The sequence below is a fragment of the Syngnathus scovelli genome, chromosome 20 (genome assembly GCF_024217435.2).
Source record: "Syngnathus scovelli strain Florida chromosome 20, RoL_Ssco_1.2, whole genome shotgun sequence".
NCBI classification, from domain to species: domain Eukaryota; kingdom Metazoa; phylum Chordata; class Actinopteri; order Syngnathiformes; family Syngnathidae; genus Syngnathus; species Syngnathus scovelli.
Window position 1 is genome coordinate 4,883,822 of NC_090866.1, and position 21,394 is coordinate 4,905,215.

The 21,394-nt window shown below is 43.7% G+C and overlaps 1 protein-coding gene and 1 long non-coding RNA gene across 6 annotated transcripts in view; one reads left to right on the forward strand and one right to left on the reverse strand.

Moving 5' to 3' along the window:
* mrps18a (mitochondrial ribosomal protein S18A) overlaps window positions 1-21,394 on the reverse strand; it is a 59,960-nt gene that overhangs the window by 9,810 nt on the left and 28,756 nt on the right. The window contains exons 3-9 of the mRNA XM_049757869.2: window positions 5,809-5,871; window positions 2,555-2,627; window positions 962-1,122; window positions 788-819; window positions 576-680; window positions 376-499; window positions 47-116 (exon numbers count right to left, since the gene is read on the reverse strand). Coding sequence (XP_049613826.1) covers window positions 47-116; window positions 376-499; window positions 576-680; window positions 788-819; window positions 962-1,100 — 470 coding nt within the window. The 5' untranslated portion in view covers window positions 1,101-1,122; window positions 2,555-2,627; window positions 5,809-5,871. The remainder of the gene's footprint in view (window positions 1-46; window positions 117-375; window positions 500-575; window positions 681-787; window positions 820-961; window positions 1,123-2,554; window positions 2,628-5,808; window positions 5,872-21,394) is intronic.
* On the forward strand, window positions 12,638-18,841 carry LOC125990561 (uncharacterized). Of its 5 annotated transcripts, none has more exons than XR_007489008.2 (3): window positions 12,638-12,903; window positions 15,253-15,340; window positions 16,235-18,841. It is a non-coding gene; the product is annotated as an uncharacterized lncRNA (long non-coding RNA). The 5 variants fall into 5 exon arrangements; XR_007489004.2 differs by lacking the exon at window positions 12,638-12,903 and adding an exon at window positions 14,399-14,635; XR_007489007.2 differs by lacking the exon at window positions 12,638-12,903 and adding an exon at window positions 14,399-14,635 and having other exon boundaries at window positions 15,253-15,336; window positions 15,680-18,841.

Sequence of the window (21,394 nt, forward strand, 5' to 3'; positions counted from 1 at the left end):
TAGTTTAAAACATAATATTCTGTGTGTGACAAAATGTTGGCATCACCTGTTGAGTTGTGGTTTGGGCTTTGGAATGTGGCCCTCTCGAAGTTTGGGTCTGTGGTCGGGAAGCAAACCTTGGGCCCAAAATCAAAATAAGATCTATTGTTTACGCGCCGCTGATAGCGTCGTAGGCTAATGTAGGAGTAATGTCATACTGTGATAACAGTAATTTATGAAAAATACTTGTATGGCAGTAACTGAGCGCACTGTAAACATTTGTGCATTTAGTATTCTATGTGAAACACCACCAGCATCTATCCACAGCAGTTACTGCAAAGGTATTTGGCCACGAATATAAAGTATCACGGGAGTGACGGAGGCATCAGTACGCACCTGCCCTGTGAGCCATTTGCACACACACGGCAACTTTGCGATGCTCCTCAGGACAAAGACCTGTGACTCTTTTGGGTAGCATCCCTCCATCTGACCTGATGAACTGACTAAGTAGCAACACATCCTGTCAAGGTAGAGGAGGAAAAAATATTTTAAAGGTGACTCGGTTTATTTATATCAATCACAGAATAGATATTTACCATGTAGTTGTATTTATGCTGCAGGTTCCATCTATAAATTGGACACTTGGCACTGGGGTTTGGAGGGTCAGGTGCAGCTGCAGTTTCCAATATTTTTCCTTCAATCTGGCAGACATTTGTATAAATTAATTGGGCACTCATTAGAAATGAATTATACACACACACAATAATCATAATGCACTGGATATTATGATTGTTTACATGACACTTACAGTCACCGTTCTGTCCTTATGCTTTTCCACGACTGTAGAAATAAACAGAGGAAACATGTTACTTGTAGTGCTTCAATATTCCAATCGTTGAACAATTAGAGGGAAGCATCTGAATGAAATTGATGTACCAGCGCGCGCGCACACTATTCTAAAAGTGGCATTAAAACATCTCACCTTGCCGGATTCCTCTCCTTAGACAGACTGAATGCAACAGTTGCGGTGTCCTTTGCAGCGCAGCTAAATGTCCACTTATACCGCCGTTAAAGGTCGTAAACGAGCTCCAGACGGACCGCAGCAGACCGCAGGCCGCCATCTTGGATTTCTGACCTTGCCCGCTTCCGTTGACGAGATTAAAAACAGCGGCATGAGAGGTCAGGATGTGTAACTGCAGCCACCGGGTAAAAAGACCACGTCATCCGAAACTGATAGCCAAAACAAAACATTTTACTTTTTTTATAGTTAGGTCTCTCTCTCTAGAATGACATTCGAGCATGGGAAATGTGAAAATACACAAATAAAATTACATTTTGTTATGTGCCTATTTCTATAAAAGGATGGATGGATGTGTGGCTCTGTTAAGCCTTTAGGCAATGGATAATTGAACACAAATGAAACAGCAACGCATGTACACACACAATAGTACTTTAGTACTGTCATGTACAGTAGTCTTTTTCCTCTGGCTATATGAATAACACCAATTTTTCTGCACTATACTGAATAAATAAAATGGACTTGACATGACTTCAATTACCACCCAACTTTACAAACACAATCCACGTGATTTTCTCGAATCCTTTCTTGGCTTTCAAGCAACAGTTTACACAGCCAAGCGGAAATTCCTTTTCAATCTCAAGATTTATTGACACCTATAGGGACCTTTATCAGAAACATGTCCCGCGGTAGGCTGTGCAAGTTGGGTCAAGAAGTAAATCAGGCTGATCTACGATCACAGCTTTGAAGCAGAATAATGGCTCAAAATTAAACACAAGGGAGAATAATACGATATGTAATCTGAGGAAAAGTCCTTGCCATAAACGGTTAAGTGTAAATATCAACAATGTAAGAACAACTTCAAGCACATGTCTTCAATGACTATTAATAATGCGCAAGGGGAATAAATTCTAAAATTTATGGCATCCTTTTTGTGTCTGTGTTGTATACAATCTAAAAACAAAGATGAAGTCAGCCTGTTTTGCTCATGATGGACAGGGGGTGAACAATATGGTCAACAGCGATTGTGAAACAAGATGAGGCTCTGTTTTGCAAACCAAAAATTGCTGGTTCGGTCTTTAAAGAGAAAAGACTCGGGGGAAGGGGGGGGGTGATAAAGAGTTTTTCTTGCTCTTGAGAACACAGCGCTTTTAACCATGTTTTTGTTTGCCGACATCGCCTTGTCGGATCTGCTTGCATCGTGCCAGCAGGCATTTTATCTCGACTTTTAATGTCTCAAATGTAAAATCTAAACAAAAGATAATAGCACCGCAGGACATTGGACGCATCACTGGGAACCAGAAAAGTTTGCTAACAAAAATAATGGATGAACAATGAACATTTTCTTGTGCATTTAACTCTCAATGTAAACATGAGGGTAAGATGAATGCTATCGGGAGTCTTTGTTTTGGTATTTCTAGCCTCGTATTCTCAAATGCTACGATGACAATGGCGATTGAAGGCAACAAGAGAACAAATGAATAGCCTTGCTCATGTAAAATGGCTAGCAAAAATTGTTACATTAGCTAATGACAACTGGGAAAAAAATACACTTACCGGTATGTGATTTTTTTTTCAGATTATATGCAAAATCCGGGTGTCCAATATTAGTCCAATATTATCGTCCAACCTTAAAGACAAAGAAAGAAACATTCTTATGTTTATTCAATGCTAAATAAATTGTTGTTGACATGATGGATAAGGTGTGTGTGTCACCACTATTTCATGTACGCACCAAGCAAGCACTTTTGTTTTCATATAATTTGGTTTACACAGACGTACAGAAAACAGAGAACTAAATAAAAGCTAACTGAGAGGACAACAAGGTAAATCTGGACAGGGCACGAGTAGCTGAACAGGAGCCTCCATTGTGACTCGCCACTGTGTCACATGCTCTTCCACATTGAAGCCATCGCATTCCTGGAGGGAAGTCCAAAATATTGCATCTAAAGTGTCTGGCCACCTCCTCGCCCGCCTTTGATATTCAAATGAAACATGGCCCCGTACAAACAGGCGCCGCAGCCAAAGTAAATCAGATAGGATTCCCCCTCAGATGAAAAGAGCTCGGCTGACATTCTCACAGTGAGAGGCGAGAAACAACCCAAGCGATGTTGCTTCGATGTCATGGTGGGAAGTTATTGCTTTGTGGAAAAGGTTAGTGTTTTCACCTCACTTCCCAGGACTCAGCGTGGAGCGAGCAGATGAATTGAGAATCTCGGCGCGCACACACAAAAATGAATCCGCCCCACCCGGTGGCCGCCTGCATTCCCCATTTATTCTCATGCTGCTCGCTTTGTTTGACCGTGAACGTTTTCGGTGCGCAGAAAAGGCCCTGATGGCTCGGGCGTCTGCTGAGGGGCCCCGAGACGCCATAAGAGCGGAGCTGGCATAGGCAAGACTGCTGGGCATCGCACGGTTAGAAGAAACACCCCACTGCCATCTCCATGTAAACAATAACAAATCGGGTTGCCACATGTTCTAACCGCTAACCCACTGCGCTGCCCTAAATGTTCTTGCGTTTGGATGCCCCCCAAAATTTGGCATAGATGGAAAGTGACATTTTTGGAAGGATGTGTGCAAGATTTGCCTCATCCCAAAAGCCGCGCCATTGACTCATTCACATGCGAATGGAATGCGAAGATTTGCTGGCGACCAGATTGATGGTATGCAATTAAGGGCCCGGCTGTCACTAAGAGGCTTTGCTGCGTGATTAACTCGCGAGGTCCGTTGCATCCAAAGAGGTCAACTGAACACAATTAGCCTATTTCAAGGGGATGACTCGGGTGGAAGGCGCCCGCTGCTCGGAGGAGGGAAAAGAAGCGGACAAGTGGAAACAGGTTCGGACCAAGATCAAGGCTTCCAGCTCATGTGTCACCATGTCGTCCCAGTAAAGGTTCCGTGAAGGTGACAGGAATCTTTAAGCACCATCCCCGCCCCCCTTCTTTTTTGTCTTCTCAGCCACTAGTCCTCCCACACTAATCAGGACGCGGGCTTCTTCAGTCAATGTGTTGCTTTGAAGAGGCTCTTATCCTTATTTCCCCCCACCGGCCCCGTTGGCCCGGCTCTCTCTTCCAAGCTCCCCCTGCCTCGCTACGTAGCTCTCGCATGAACACATTCCCTGCGTCAGGAAGGCCTCCGAATCCAATTTTCATGCAGGTTGCATTGCCAGTGATACAATGGCTCCCATCGCCCCAAAAGAGGGCCTCTTTCAATGTTTTGGAACACTTTTTCAATCTTCTCCCCCCATGACGAGGATTTTGAGGGGCGCTCAGACGACGTCCACATGGGACGGCTGAGTAAATGAGCGTACGGAAAATGCCGACCAGAGTGACGACGGAATATTGGCAGTGTTTTTGATACTTGAGCGGTTACAAACTTCAGGACCATTGTAAGCCAATAAATTACAAATCGTTTTGGTTTTCAGACACGAACATTGATGGTTTCTGTTTCTGGTTAAAAACCGTGTTGCGTAAAGCGACCACCAGTCTGCTAGACCAGTGTTTCCCAACCACTGTGCCGCGGCACACTGGTGTGCCGTGAGAGACGTTCAGCTGTGCCGTGGGACTGTCCAATATTAATTACGGAGCGCATTGTAAACAGGATCGCCAAACCACTGGTCAGTTCGCGCAAGGCCTGGTCAGCCACTTGCTAATCGTGCATGTGTGGAGAATCGGAGAATCTTGAGATTTCATATTGTGTCGATATGATTGTATTGCATCGGCACATGTTCAGTTTATGTGTGTGTTGCTGTCTGCTTTTGCTAACAGTGACAGACACTATGACAGTTGTGGTGCGTTTGTGGTCCGATGGAAATCAGAGAATGCAGTTCAACCGGAGAACCTGGATTGGTTATTTTTCACATACGTAAAATAAGCAGTCAAGTCGAGACTCCTCGACTGTGATAGCCACTCAGCTGCTGTCAGAACAGCAGAGCGTCTTTAAAAGTGACTTTGTTCTTATTGTTGCAATATTTATAGACCTAGTCTAAAACAGTAAACAAAATCACGTTGATTCTTTTATTTTAATCACAATCACTTTAAATAGTATATTTCTTACACCGTCTAAAACCTTTTTAGAAAACTGTCACTTTTATTTTAAAAAAGGAATACAATTTAAAGAATATTTAGTATTTATTTCTATTAAATTATTCGACTCTCCATACATATATAGGAATAGGACTCTACGTGTTTCGTTGTAATATAACTGATTTTAATATAGGAGCTTAACAGATTTTTGTTGGCGGTGTGCCGCGAGATTTTTTCCAATGAAAAGGTGTGCCATGAATGAAAAAAGGTTGGGAAACACTGTGCTAGACCACCTGCGGTTAGCGTCTTCCTCTGCTTGAGTTGTGTTTGTGCGACCTTTCAAAGGGTCAACTCCCCTTGGCCCTCAACGGTGTCTCAGAAAAAGTAGATCAACAAGAAAGCAGAAGGGGTGATGCAGGGGGGGGGGGGGGGGGGATTGACGCTCAGGTTTTAGCTCCTCTCTAGCCAGTAAGCTCCCAGCAGGGGGCAGTGGTGACTCTCAGGTGGAGCTAACAGATAAAGAGCCAACCACCAGATGAGAATATGAGAGGTCATTATGACAGCTACAAAATTAGGATTGTACCTCTCAGTCTCTGGCAGTGTCAATCAAAAATGAAGCATTCAGTCTACGTATGTACCTACTGAATGTAGTGTATGATACGGTTGGTAAGCTACAGCGGTCAAGTCAAGAGCTTTGCTGCCTGGCTGCTTAATGAAGAGACGTTTGGACTCGGACAAAAAAAAAAGCAAGATGTGATGCAACAAAAGCAGTGAAAGGAAACCAACCTCAAGTCCTTCCACGTCCCATTCACTGGCTTTTCTAAGGACCAATTCTTCAGTAGACTTCCACTGTGGGCAAACACAGGAAGAGAAAATGCATTGGTGGAACTGCTTTGTCATGGGGGAGTGCATAAGAAGTCTTCAAGAATCTCACCAAGAATCAAGTGAACAGATAAAAAAAAAAAAGGTAATTCAAATACATACAATTTGTTATTTTGCTAATATTGTGCTTTAAAAACAATCCAGATCTTATTTGTTTCCCACCATGGCTGACGTTACTACGAGCACCGAGGGACTTTCTATCTTGTGTCGCTCACCGCAAGGATTGTGTGAGCCAGATGAACTGCAAACATCACCGGGTAACCTCAAGTGGAGAATACATTTATGGAGACTGTGTATTGAGCCTTGTGGAACACTCTCAAGGAAATACTACCTATTTATTTGGCATAAGCCAACTGTTGAGGGATAAGTCTGAGGTGACTTGATGCAATTTTCTTGAAAATGTTGGTCAAAATCTGAATTTGAAGGCATTCCTCGAGACTGTTTTACTGATGTCGTCTTCAGAAGTCCAGCAGATGGTTCAAATTAGTTCTGTGAACGTTGTATACATTTGTTGTCAAAGTTGAATTGTTCACCGGGCTCTTCTACAGGCCATGCATGGTCCTGAAGACCAAATCATCCTTGAGAGCTCGGCAGGTTGCCTCCTTGAAGTTGTCCTCTGTGCCAGCGATATCAAATAAAAACGGCAACATCTGATCACTGGGCCTTAGATGACTTTGAGCACAAGACGTTGTAATCCGTTCAAACAATGTGATAATTGGATTTACTCCGAGGAAGAAAAAAAAATAAATAAATAAAAACCAAACATCTGGCCCATGTAGATTGAATTCCCTACAAAGCAAAAAAAAAATGGTGCACAAACCATACACTCCAAGAAACAAAGTTGGCCGCGAAGCAGGAACAGTGTGATGATTTATAAATCCCCAACATCTCATATCATCACAGGAAGAACAATAAAAGGAAATCTTCACAATCTCACCAGGGCGCCGCAGGCTCGTATCAGGGATCTTAGAGGATGATGTCAACCATGCAAAAATTAGACGTGATCACAGGATTTTTGTTTAGTTTTTTCTTTTTTTACCGCCCATCAGCCGCAACAGAACAAACGGCGTCCTCCCTGCTGCTCTGCGCTTGTTTAAAGAACAGCTCGGACAAATGTGGGCTGTTTTCTCTTTGCGGCGGTCGGTGCAATGATCCCAAACACAAGGGACCTTTATGGCGGTCGAGAGGGATTCAAAGCAGCAAAGTGAGGCAAAAGAATACAGAGTTCTCTCGGCTGACTTGATCCATTTTGTGGCTAGTAAACACCCTGTTGTCACCCCTCCCCCCAAAAATAAAAACCACAAAAGCATCAAAGAAGGTGACCGCTCACGACTGCCACCCTAGATCACCTGAAGGGAACAAATACTTGATGCGGCGTGTTTTGTGTTGATGCTCATAAGTGCTCCACCTGTTCTATTTTTTTTTTTTTAAATAAAAGCTCCATATGTTTTGATCATTACCGCATCTCATCGAATTACTTATTTCACCGGCAATCTAATGATATTTGATCTAAGGCTTTTTTGCTTGGATGCCTGGTACATTTCCTAAAATATGCTGATGATGGCGCCGCGGATGGCCGCCACGGTGAGTCGCTCTCTGTTTCTTTGTCTTATTTTGTGTGTTTTCTGTGTCCTCTGCTGTCCATCCCGGATCACTTTTACCAGAGAAGCGCTGTTAAACATCGGACAGTCATCTTCATTTTTCACAAGTCCTGAGTGTTGTTAGTCACCTAAATGTTGAACAGAGGCTGTGATGTACCAAAGTCAAATTCCTTGTTTGGCACGTCCAAACATGGCGAATAAAAATTCTTGAATCTTGAATCTAAAACTTCTTTTAATTATAACTTACGGGAATGTCCAACGCATATTGTTTGAGTCTCATGGCTGGCCTCAGCAGCACAGAAAGACCGTCCTACTTCAGGTTACCATACAACCTGCCCGCGGCACAAATGTGGCTCTCATTACTGCAGTTGTAAGAGCAAACCTCGGGAGGCGGCGGGTAATGCGAAACAGATATTCTGTATCTTTATTACAACACTTCCAAGGAGGATGTGCCTACTGAAGGTGAGCCTTCTCCCTCAAGTACTATCCACCAGGTCAAATGGCTAACCCCCCCCCCCCCCCCCCCCGCCTCGTGTGTTTAATTAATTTGACTCCAGATGCAAACCATCTGCCCTCGGCCACACTTAGCGCTAACGATACGTGACAAGATGAAATCTGCAAAAAAGCTTTCGGTTTAAGAGGTAACAATTTGTAACCCGATCAAACTCAAAATGTTTGAAACAGGTCGTCCGCCGCGTCCTAAGATTTGTCTGGGCCCTTTGCCAGATCGCAATCACGCTGACAACCAATTAAAGTATAGACCCTGGCGTGTGTCCTTAGAGAGGGTGGTAGTCTGCCATATCTAATTAAATGACACTGTCATCACGTCTGTCACAATCGTTCAAGTACATTTTAAAACAGCTCACAGTTGCAACCAAGTAGTGGCAGAATACAAGATCTGGTAAATTAACAGTTAGCCTAGCTCAGGGGTCACCAACATGGTGCCCGCGGGCACCAGGTCGCCCGTGAGGACCGCATGAGTCGCCCGCAGGATTGTTCTAAAATTAGCTCAAATCGCGGCACTTGTCAGTGAGATGCATCTATTTATTTTACAGTCAAACCTCGGTTTTCGAACGTCCTGGTTCTCGAACAAATCGGATTTCAAACAAAAAATTCAAGATTTTTTAGCTTCAGTTGTCGAACAAAATTCGGAGGTCGAACCTCGCGAGATGAGCCGGGAGGACCCGAGAAAACCCGACATCGCGGCCCGGATGCCGACTGACTGTTGTTATTGTATTTTCGTTACTTTGACGATTGTATTAACCCCTAATCATGCCTCCAAAGAAAGCAAGTGGGAGCAGTAAAGTCATCCTTAAACACAAAGACGCTCTTAAAGCAATGCGACAGTGAGCGCCCGGCGCACTGCGGTTGCGCGATCGAACCAAATTAATCTCCCTGCACACTGAGGTCCACTTACATTTTGGAAAGTACATCAGGACTTTAAAAATATTTTTTAAATTTTAGCGACGGCTCTGTCGCAATAATGCGACCAGCGCGGTGCAGTTGCACGGTCAGCGACGTGCTACTGTTGCGCGTTCGGCGGTGCGCTGCAGTTGGGCGATCGGGCCTAATTAAGCTCCCTGCGCACTGAGGTCCACTTACATTTTTGAAAGTACATCAGGACTTTAAAAATATTTTCTAAATTACAGCGACGGCTCTGTCACAATAATGCGACCAGCGTGGTGCAGTTGCGCGGTGGGCGACGCGCTACGGTTTCACGTTCGGCGGTGAGCTGCAGTTGCGCGATCGGACAAATATGCGCAAATGAAAAATAATGCTTAAAAAAGGCGGGGTGTTTTGTCTTGAAACGGATAAAAAAAATTCCCATTATTTGTAATGGGAAAAATAGATTCGGAATTCGACCGATTCGCTTCTCGAACCACCTTCTGGAACGGATTGTGGTCAAAAACCAAGGTTTGACTGTATTTTTGCTATTCTTGTTAAAATCACACTTACATATGAACTGGAAATGACAATAATAACACATAGTGAAAGCCAAATTGAGCAAATTTGCTATTTCAGAAATGCGTGTCAAACTGGTAGCCCTTTGCCTTAATCAGTACCCAGGAAGTAGCTCTCGGTTTAAGAAAGGTTGGTGACCCCTGGCCTAGCTTGTTCCAGTTCCTCTATTTTTTTTTTTTTTTTGGGGGTGGGGGGGTAATTTACACGGGTGGGGTCTCTCACCTTTTAAAAATCGCTAACAAATGTGCATTTTTATACATTGCTTCACGCTTGGTTTTGGCCCTAAAGCGCTACATGCTAACAAAAAGTAAAATGTCTTTTCCCAGATGTTACTCCCGCTTTAAAGTGCACAGCTGCGTGCGCTCCCGGCCACGTCTTTAAATCATAACTCTTGCCCCCAAAGCGCATTCAACGTGGGCTTAAATATGTACATTCTATCTTCAATTGCACTGTCAAAACTGATTTGTTCATTATGGACGCCCGGGCCGCGTTTACATGCTAATGGCGTCTTCCTGGGAACGGAAGGGCTTGGCTTGCATTCTTTCACTGCTAACTGAAATATGGCAGCGGACAGTTGATGGTTCGTCGGGTTGCTTCAAACGGACAGTCGCCGTCTCGTGTGGATGACTCCTGCCGATCCCGTTCTGCTAAGTTCCTATCAACTCCTCTGCTATGCTGACATCAAGTTCAATCGGAATAAAATAAAGCGGGAAAAAAAAAAATCAAATCACGTTTCTGCTCTCCTGACACTCTCTCGTGAGAATTTCGCAGGAAATCACACAAGAAGTATTACGTTCGTATTGGGCTATGTCGAGCCTTGGAGCTTTGCACGCCAAAAAACGCTGTATTTCAAAAATATTTCTTGTCTCTTCGGTTCAGTTATTAGTCACATTAATGGTGGAAAACGTTTTTAAATTATTTATTTTAGTCTCATTGTTATTGAACGGGGTCAGTCTCAAGACTACTGAACAGATAAAAATGTCAATACAGAAATAAGTGAATAATTCCAAAAAATTTTAATTGACCGACGTTAGGCTTTCATTAACAGGCAGCAGGATACATTCATATCGTCTCCTCTTTTTCAGGCACTGATTTATCATTTCCTCTCTCAGTGAGGTGAAATTTAGCCTTTCATGTTGTTCTTCAGGGGTGTCGCAGGGCGTCCCCTTCCGATGACAACCCACCGCCGCGATACAAACGAGAGATTCTTCAAAGACGACACTCAGCTTTCCCTCTGGGTGCGGCCCCATGCCATTCATTCATTCCTTCCTTCTCAAATATCTCCCGGGCGAACAATGGGAGACGATGGAATCCGCTTGTCTTTTCCTGATCCGTCAGCACGTCTCAAAACATAAGCAGACATAACAAGACGCGGTCAAACGGCGACGCTCGCAAACACGTTTTACAAATCCCTAAAATTTGTTTTGTAAAATTGCATCACTGAACATTTCCTCGAAGGCCCTCCGGAGGTTATACGTATATGAAAGCTTTCTTAACCTAAATATTACACTTGGTTGACCTTCAACGAGCTGAGCTGCCTTTGGGCGCGCTGTCTTCATTTCCTGCCTGGTCGTCCCCTGTGGTCTCCCCACCCAGATAGCGGACACCCAACTCACAGCTCCCCCCCACCCCAGAGGCAAGGACACTTTCCCATCTAGCTTTGCTCGCATTTTCCGAGTTGCTCCACTTTCATCTTAAATATAAATGCTACCCTCAGTGACACAATGATGGCACGATAAAAAAAAAAAGAACAACACGAGGCACAACTGAATAAGTTGGGCAAGTCCCTAGTGAGGGCCAAGTTATCAAATGCATCGGCCTGCCACTGGTAATCAAGGGGAGCGTGTGGGACCAGCTTCACCTTTGGGACCCGACCGGGGGTGGCGAAACCTGCGAAAGCCATTACGGCGACGGGGAAACTTAAATCATGAGAGTGAGGCAACTGCGAGAGTGCTAACCTGCCAGAAAAGTCCCGTTAACGCACACTGACACTCGACCGGCAACTTTACAGGGTGACAGATGGATTGCTAGCTGTAAAACACCATAGGGGAGTGTGTGCGTAAAACTATAGCATGATATCACAAGGTGTCAAAGTTGGTTTAACTCGAAAGGTGCGTTTCAATTTGAATGAACGCTCCATCTCGAAGTAACAGCCAAGATCTACTTAGACTAAGCATACGTCGTTCATCCTTTGGGATAGAAAAGTTGTGGGAGGAGGGCCTCATTAGGGGCCTCGACATTGGGACCCGCCCCTAAGGGAGGGCGGGTGTGGGTCTTTGGCATTTGAGGGATGGGGTGTTGACAGTAGCACGTTGTTTGTGTACCAAAGTGAAAGGGCCCGGAACACGTCGGCATCGACACTTGTCACCGCACGAGAAAAAATGACTAAATTTTTTCGTCTATGTTAGCGCTCGTGTGGGCGGTTTGTAACATATTTCGGATTTTCTCACACCTCCTTCAAAATTAAATGTTGCCCTTGAGCGGTTATAATCAGTAGAATAAATCAAATGTGTTATGTTTTGCTAAAAATGACATTAAACATAAAAAAAACGATCAATTTAAATGGCAAAAAAACAATTCTGATTAGCTAGTTTTTGGTCTCTTAACGCTTAAAACAATAAATCCAGAATATGAAGAAGAAACAGAACATTTGATTGTTTTACAATACCTTGCCCTCGAGTTTTTGTTTAACTTAAAGAAATATGGGAATTTTTTTTTTTTATATACTTTGGGGGACGGGGGTTTATGTTTGAATGTCATTAACTTGTATCTTAAATGTCGATGGTGGCGCACCTCAATGCTATCCGGATGCTAATTATAACAACGCAACAAAAGGACACAACAAAAGGTAGCAACCGTTGTGTTTACAATGTGTGACAAAGCATGTGACGCATTTTGGACATTTTGGAAGACTGCCAATGCGCAAGATTTGGGGCAAGGTTGTGTGTGCTGTCCGGTCAAATGTCACAATGCTTCTATTCCTGTAAGCAGCATCCAGCTGCCATTCCGCACCCTCGTGTCTCTCACGCATCCGCAGAGATCGCGCATAGTGACAGTGTGTGTTTGGGCGTTGATGGCAAAGTCACCTGTGCGGCCAGAGTGTTGCCAGGTCGGGCAAACAGCTGATGGCTTCTTATTTCAGTTTGATATTAAAACAGGGTCGTGGAAAGAGAGGATAGAAGTAGCAGACATTGCCTTGCGAGGAGACAGCAAGAGCTTCTTTACGATTAATCCCACTAAAGAGAAAAAGGGGACTTTCTTACTAACAACTAGCTTTGATCCTGAGCAACAAAAAAAAAAGAACCCTGACATAAGCTACTTAGACGGATCCGTCTTTCTTTAACTTCTTTCATCGTCTCTCGGCTCATCTTTCACCTAAACACGTCACGTCGGACGCCGAGGTCAGCGAGGTCACCCGGGGCGGCAGCCTTGCAAGGTATTAGGAGGATCGGATTTCCCATCGATGTAAAAAAATCGGCTTCCGGGTCTTGATATAAACAGTGTTTTGTAGATTAAACAGGCAAATTATCAAGTGCCTCCGCTAACAAACAAGTTACATTTTTCTGTCATTCAATAATAAGAATGAAGCACGCTCGACAAACAGCAAAAGCATGCGAGTGGGCATCACTGTTCCAATATTTTTGCAGCGGAGCATACCTGGACCTCACACGTCGGTTTCTTGCGCGTTTGCGTGAGATTTGTGCGCGTCGACAGCGCAACACCAAATTGGGGAGAAAAGTGCTGTTTGTTGTGTTGAAGCGAGCATGAACAGACGCATCTGCGACTTAGGCCGATTGCGTGAAACAAGAGCCCAAACACACACATGGCTACGCCATGATGATTAATACTCCCAGTTGATGATTGTGTGTGTGTTGACGTGTTTGTTGACACGGGGAACCTTTGCGGCGCAGCGACCCTTGAATTTGTAACATATACGGAAATATGCACATTCTAAACACTCCATTCAAGCTCCAGGTGTTCAACACACAAACACAGACACAGACACAGACACGGAGCTCATCTCAGGCAGTATTTTTACCAGAGACAGCAAAAGTACTCTACGATAAATTGATGGTTACCGTAGTACATTTGGCAATTGTGAAATTTCAATCTTTTTACGAGTAGTGTATTTCCCGTCAGATAGCGATTGCGAAGAATGTCGCACTTGGCCCAGGCGGAAAAAGAAAAAAAAATCTCTCAGTGATATCCAAACCGCTTTAAAATAAGATAAGAGCATTTGGAACACTTTAAAAGTACTCCGAAGATATTTGGAAGTTTTTTGGGACAATCTCATGGTTTTAGTCTGGCTGAAGATCTGAGCGCCGATCACATGATACTTTTCCCGCTTCAGCGGTTCACTAGGGGGCGACGAGGGGAAAAAAGCCGTTTATAAACAGCGGTGGGAGGCGAGAAACACAAATGCAGAACACCTCCAGGATGGGATATACACACTAGTAAATATTTAGCAGATAATCTGTCTCCTTGCTCGTGCTCTCCTGCTGCTCCGTGCATCTCGGACTTCCATGCGGGAGGAGATTTTTAAAATTTATTTGCACGAAAGTGCCCCTGCCTGGACAAAAATGATTTATGTGTGTCAATTCTACAAAAAAAAAAAAAAAGTGACTGGCTGATGTTGCCATCAGTGGCAGGCGTTGCTACTGACATGAATAATGGCCGCCAGTGTTCATGGAAATGGCTGCAGTGTTATGGTGCTGCAACATGGATGGAATTTGACCACCGTGAACATTATTGTTTGCACCTGTGCTTCTTCGGCTTTGACTTTTACTTTTTTTTCCCACGGATACCAGCCAGCTATAGATTTAATCATGTCCTCTTTTTCCTGTGTCAATTTTTAGCTAAATGTACTGATTTGTATATCATTCAGTGTAACCTATTTGTTGGGGGGGAAGGGGGGGGGGGGGAAGCTCAGTCAGCACCGTTTTTTGTTGTTGTTCAACCTTACATAAGTGTTGTTGTTGTTGTTTTTTAACCTTACATAAGTGTTTGAAGACGTTTTCTGCTAGATTTGAACCTAACAGTCTGTTTAAAAGCAAGGTGGGAAGAAAAGACGGTGGAATGTATGACAGCGGTTTTCCTTGTTGGTAGCACACATGGAATCGCTAGCTTGTTCTAATCGATGCGTTTTTGGAAGCCGCTCACACGTTCAGGTCGGGCGGCCGCTTTCACTTTGCTCCCATGCGCGCCTGCGACGGGTCGTCCAAGACAAGCGCACGCTTTTTGCTGCCGTTCTACAAATGAGCGTAAATGGAGCGAGAGGACGCGCTAGGGGCGCTTCCTGTTTAAAGCCTATGAAGACACGAAGCGTGCTATTAGCTAAAGAACAAAGTGGACAAATATGACGGATTTATTTTCGAGCGGCAGGGTGTCCAAACTCAGCTGTTTTGTAGCATTTCTCTCTAAAACAGAAACGATTTTTCATCGGGGCAAAACACACTGTTCAACGCCTAAAAAATTTAACTGAAAGAAGATCTAGTTTGACCTTTTCTCGCCAAGACTAAAATTATTCCAGGTATCTCTTTGGTAACGTTGGCGGGATACATTTGCAGACACTCCATTGTGTAATTTGTAATTGTGAAAACAGTCGACTCAAAGTTCCTTTCAGGCCATGAAAGTAAACTCAATAGACGTTTGATGTAACCAAGCCCGAGTTCTAAACGTTTTTGGACCTATTTTGGACACATTATATTTGGAGTACTATTTGCGCTCTCTTTGTCTTCCAACTGTTTGATTCCTGATTTGCCTGCCTGTTTTTTTTTTTTCCCAGGGACTTGATGTATTTGACATTCTACACGACGAGCTCAGCATGTGCTGTATTGCTACCTACGTTTTAAACACATCACTGTTTCTAGTAGGTAATAATCTTTTTGTCTTAAATGAAAATTGATCTCAGTTGCTTAACACGCTTTGAGTTGACAAGATCGATTCCCAATCGCAAGTCATCCATCAATTTAACGGGTATCTGCAAACAACACTATCAAGCGCAAGAATGAGTCATCTTTTAGGTTTACTCGCATGTCTCTCTGTTTATCTGTTGAAACCTCATTTATCGTGGAGGATACGTTCCAGACCCACACAAAAATGTAAGATATGTCAAATTCTTTAAAAAAAAAAAAAAAGACCATCACAACTTTCTATCCCTAAAGTCTGTTTAGCAGGTGGGCAAATAACAACACTATATTTTTTATCCTCAGCATAGAACGACGAAGATTGCTGATGTACTGAGGAGCAACCCAGAGACATGACAAATGTTTTTTTTGCTTTATAAAATACTTTTAGATTATACTTTAAAAATATTAGAATAATTGTATCCAATTTTGAGTTCAATTATACACACATCTATATTTCAGAAGGTAGAGAAGTTACCGATATTGTATATATATATTTTTTTACAGGCAGTTCAGATGCTGTCATGTCAAACTATTTCAACACCCACATTGTGTCCGTTTTCAAAATTTACGCATGTTTATAAAAAATAAATCATGAAACATGTTCAGACGATTATTTCGTTGGATCTTGTTGGCTAACGGGAGCAACAGGTTTCATCCGGATCAGGGACTCTATCTTCACCCAAAATATACGAAATGTCAACACCAAAGTTTTTCACTCATTGATTTGACAGGTGGTAAATGTTTAAGCTCTTGGCTGAGGTCTGCGCTCTCAACGTGCTCTTGTCCTTCAAATTAGTTTTACAGACTGTTTATATATTACAAACATTTTTATTTGTTTATGTTCTGACACTACCGCAGCTTGCCGTGCTTCCTTTTATCGTTGATTATCGTCATCGGCAGTGTGGACTGGAAACAGCGAGGCCAGATGGCGTTCTAAGCCGGTGTTTCCAAACTTTTCATCCCCTTGAGATGGACGACCAACCAGAAACTTGCACTTCACAACTACTCTTATCAGCGCGCTAACATCAGAGCCAAACGGTGCCTTGTTGCCTGTTAGATTGGATCTGGCGCGAGGTGGGTGACGTGTTTTAAGCAGGTGTGGTTAATTGTATTAAAAGGACGGCGGCCGGATGCGTAGCGGTAATAGGAAACCATGCATTTCTCGTTTTGTCACTACTGGGTGAGAATAATCTTTGTCCAGCACGGTGTTGCTAAAATATTATTCTGCAAAATATTAAAATTTCACATGCGATGATGCCGTGGAATAATTGCTCAATGTCACAGGGGGTGGAAATTTAATGGGTGGTGTGTTAAAGCTCATGGGAAACATAGTGGCAGCGCACCAGGAGACTTTCCTCACATTGAGGGGAGGGGGCGGTGGCGCGGGAGGCACTTGGGGGCAAGGTTCACCGTTTCCCAAACTCCTGCAGAGCTTCAGTAGCCCTGACTGCCACCCCGAATCTCCTCTAAGCTTTTTGCTTTTTGTCCCACTCAGAGTCTCACCTTCTCCCTCCCTCAACGTCATCGCAATTCAATTAATCATGTCGGCCACTCCCAAACGACACTGGATTATACAGTACGCAGTAAATCACGTTAGATCTGAGGACTCATCTCCCCCCTACCCGCCCCAACCCCCCACTGCAGGTCAATATTGACTTTTGACTGAACCAGTGAGGCGGGAGAGCAACGGCGGAGCGGGACGTTAAGCGTTGCTTTTAAATGGGCTTTCTTGCTCGGCTTTTTGTTTGGTTGCCACTCAGCTTCACTTGTGCTGCTACAAAGTCAACAGAGTCAGGAATTTTCCGCTTGGCATGACAGGATTTTGCCACCATTTGCCCAAAGTCAGCATTGCACCCCTCCAGAGATGTCATTTAATACTACAAATTCTTTGCCAATCAATCAATACGTCGACACTTCCCGGGAACAAACATTTGCTCATGCTCTTAAGATTAAAGTACACATTATTATACCTTTAAGGGGTATATTGTCACTGAGGTTTTCCAACTTGCGAGCATAGTCTACAATTTGCCTCAATTTTGCTTTGAACCAGGATGTGGACTGAAGTCCCAATGGAAAATCCTGGAATACCAAATCAATAATTTTGTTCTTGAAGGAATGCAAATGAGACATGAGAAGAGATGGTGTTCCACAAGGCTCTTTACACAATCCACACAGTTTAACAGAACACTTTCCATGAATATCACAAATACTTGGCATTCCAATAGGAAATCTAGTGCAGATACACGCAGGAAGCAGTTTCTTTATTCTTATAGCAAGGACATAACATAAGTAAATCGGAACATACTGTTCAGAATCTGTCCATCCCTTTCCCTTTATTTATTTTACAGTGTACTTCTTAAGTACGGAGTGTGAGTACCTTTGCCATCTCAGGACTCAACCAAACAAGGTGCAAACATAAGGGTTAACATGTATTCAATGTTGAGGTGTCAAAGTGACCTGTGTTAATTGTACATGCCAGTTGATTTGTTTTCACTAAAGCTGTAGGAGGAAGAAGAGAGCCTGAGAAAGGAAGCTAATCAAAGGGACAAATCACTCTCCGGAGGCCCACCACACCTCTTGACCGTGCAAAGCTCCCACACACAATCAAGCTAGCCGCCTGCTAACCAGAACCGGTCTTCGGTTACCGTATCACTCCCTGGACTCGCATCTCTCCGCTGGCGGCCAATCATCCTTTTAGTTACAATTCAAGCTCTACACCCAGTTGCACGTCCAAACTGGACTCCTGCCTTTTGTGTGTCCCAGGCTGTAGCTACATATCAAAAGGAAGGGCTGAGCCTTCGCTGTTCTGGCCCCTGGACCTTTGGGACAGTCCATCCAGATCGATTCAATCTGCCAAATCCCCAGATTGCTTTAAAAGACACACCAATAAAAGAAAAAAAATCTACCTCCATAGTCAAGCCTTCTTCTGAAACCGTTTGCATGAGCTATTTTATGATTTCATTGTAGAAGGGGAAATTATGGATTCATAGTCCGTCAAACACCCAATGTTAAATTTACAACAATGATAAAGCCAATAACAAAAATAATACTTTCGTCTTTCGCCAAATGATTGCACGGTTGTACAAAATTGCATGGGAATGGGCTGGAGGAGGTGAATGAGTAGCTCATCATTCAAAAGCAGTTTGCTGGATACTTAAACATCACCCAGCCTATAAAGGCCCCGTATGGGCGTCCGGCGTGTTCTTAATCAGAACCATTTGTTTGCAGAGAGGTGCGCCCTGCAGGCAGACTGCTGGGGATTATTAGACTGTAAAATTTTGTGCTGTTTTAAGCGGGGATCTAAATGTGCTGGCCACGAAAGAGCGGAATTATTTACGACTTGGCAAATACCTCCGCTTCATTGCCACTTTAATTGCTGAAATGTCAGATTACGCGTTTGTAAATTGTCAGTCCGTTAGAACGAGAATGAGTGGAATGTGTCCTACTTGCGTAGCATGCATACATATCTGTAACAATGAATATGGATGAAAAATGCATCAGTGGCAAATTTCCCTAAATCAGCAATGGCCAGATTTTAGCGAAAAGGCAAACTGCCTAAATCAGGGGTCACCAACCTTTCTTAAACCGAGAGCTACTTCCTGGGTACTGATTAAGGCAAAGGGCTACCAGTTTGACACGCACTTCTGAAATAGCAAATTTGCTCAATTTGGCTTTCACTATGTGTTATTATTGTCATTTCCAGTTCATATGTAAGTGTGATTTTAACAAGAATAGCAAAAATACAGTCAAACCTTGGTTTTTGACCACAATCCGTTCCAGAAGGTGGTTCGAGAAGCGAATCGGTCGAATTCCGAATCTATTTTTCCCATTACAAATAATGGGAATTTTTTTTATCCGTTTCAAGACAAAACACCCCGCCTTTTTTAAGCATTATTTTTCATTTGCGCATATTTGTCCGATCGCGCAACTGCAGCTCACCGCCGAACGTGCAACCGTAGCGCGTCGCCCACCGCGCAACTGCACCACGCTGGTCGCATTATTGTGACAGAGCCGTCGCTGTAATTTAGAAAATATTTTTAAAGTCCTGATGTACTTTCAAAAATGTAAGTGGACCTCAGTGCGCAGGGAGCTTAATTAGGCCCGATCGCCCAACTGCAGCGCACCGCCGAACGCGCAACAGTAGCACGTCGCTGACCGTGCAACTGCACCGCGCTGGTCGCATTATTGCGACAGAGCCGTCGCTAAAATTTAAAAAATATTTTTAAAGTCCTGATGTACTTTCCAAAATGTAAGTGGACCTCAGTGCGCAGGGAGATTAATTTGGTTCGATCGCGCAACCGCAGTGCGCCGGGCGCTCACTGTCGCATTGCTTTAAGAGCGTCTTTGTGTTTAAGGATGACTTTACTGCTCCCACTTGCTTTCTTTGGAGGCATGATTAGGGGTTAATACAATCGTCAAAGTAACGAAAATACAATAACAACAGTCAGTCGGCATCCGGGCCGCGAGGTCGGGTTTTCTCGGGTCCTCCCGGCTCATCTCGCGAGGTTCGACCTCCGAATTTTGTTCGACAACTGAAGCTAAAAAATCTTGAATTTTTTTGTTTGAAATCCGATTTGTTCGAGAACCAGGACGTTCGAAAACCGAGGTTTGACTGTAAAATAAATAGATGCATCTCACTGACAAGTGCCGCGATTTGAGCTAATTTTAGAACAATCCTGCGGGCGACTCATGCGGTCCTCACGGGCGACCTGGTGCCCGCGGGCACCGTGTTGGTGACCCCTGGCCTAAATGAAAACGGAATAACAGGCGCATGATTACATAATCCGCAAGTGGAGATTTTGCAGTTCCCAATCAAGTTTGCTGTGTTCGCTCCCACAACGGCGCAAACACCCATTTCCAACTATCATTCGCATAGACTGCACGAAAATAGGGCCCTTCATGTTCACCATGCGAATCCTTCTCCCTCAGCCGGGTCATGAGCGGGTCAGCGCCGGGCGGGGTCGCGACCTCCCGCTGCGTCCTTAGCCATGTGGAGAATGTGGGTCATCTTCAAAGACGCCCTGCGATCAAGCTACTTCCACGGATGCGAAACTACAAATTGTCCTGCTACAACAATTAGACTACTCGGAGGGCCTCGGGGTCAGTCAGTCCTACAAAAGTGACATGATTATTCTTAAACCCTAATAAACATACTCAAAGATTTTCTGGATCCTGAATAAAAATTAAAAAAATCTAATTATTTTATCTTTTTAACAATCTACAACACAAAACAGGATAAGTGCTATGAAAAATTTATAAAGTTGCAAGTAAAGGCTCTCATCCATTTGTTGGCGTGCCTTCATAAAACTGAAATTGAAGTTTTGTGAGGATCAGAAATCAAGCGAGCCCGAAAGCTTAATGCGACCCCCTTTGGCGTTAATAACTTCCCGCATGCGACTTGGTCGTTCATTGATTTACATCCACGGTATTAAACAAACGTAATTTCTCCACGTAAATTTTACGCGGCCGGGGCGCTTTGGGTGCGTTCAGTGTCGGGTTTAGCGGACACCCTGGAGTGCGGCCCACCTTGAGCAAAACCACATCTCATAAAGATGTCCAACTTTTCCTCCTCTTCCCCAGTGTTGGGTTTCCCTAGCTGTCTGTGGACTCAGTGTATCTGGGAAACCGGCAACACTAACAAAACGCAATTTAGCCACATAACACACAAGCATGCGCACACGCAAGTGTTGTGATTATTTAAATGTGCGTTGTATGACTGTATTTGAACTCCACAATGCTTGTTGTGACTCATCTCCGTGAAAAGTGCGGTATAATTAAATGTTCCATACGAGGCATTGTGCTTTTAAGTCATTTTCTTTAAATATGAGAAATATGGTGGATTGTTGTACTTGCCAGAAATTCCTGATTTGTCTTTTGTCAAATGTCAAAATGCCTGTATTGTTTTTACTTTGATTTGCATTGAAGTAAGGAAGGTATTTTTAGATCTTTTTTTTTTTGCCATTTTCCATTAAACATCGCGCGCTATAAGTATCTAACTTTTTTTTTTTTTTAAACTTC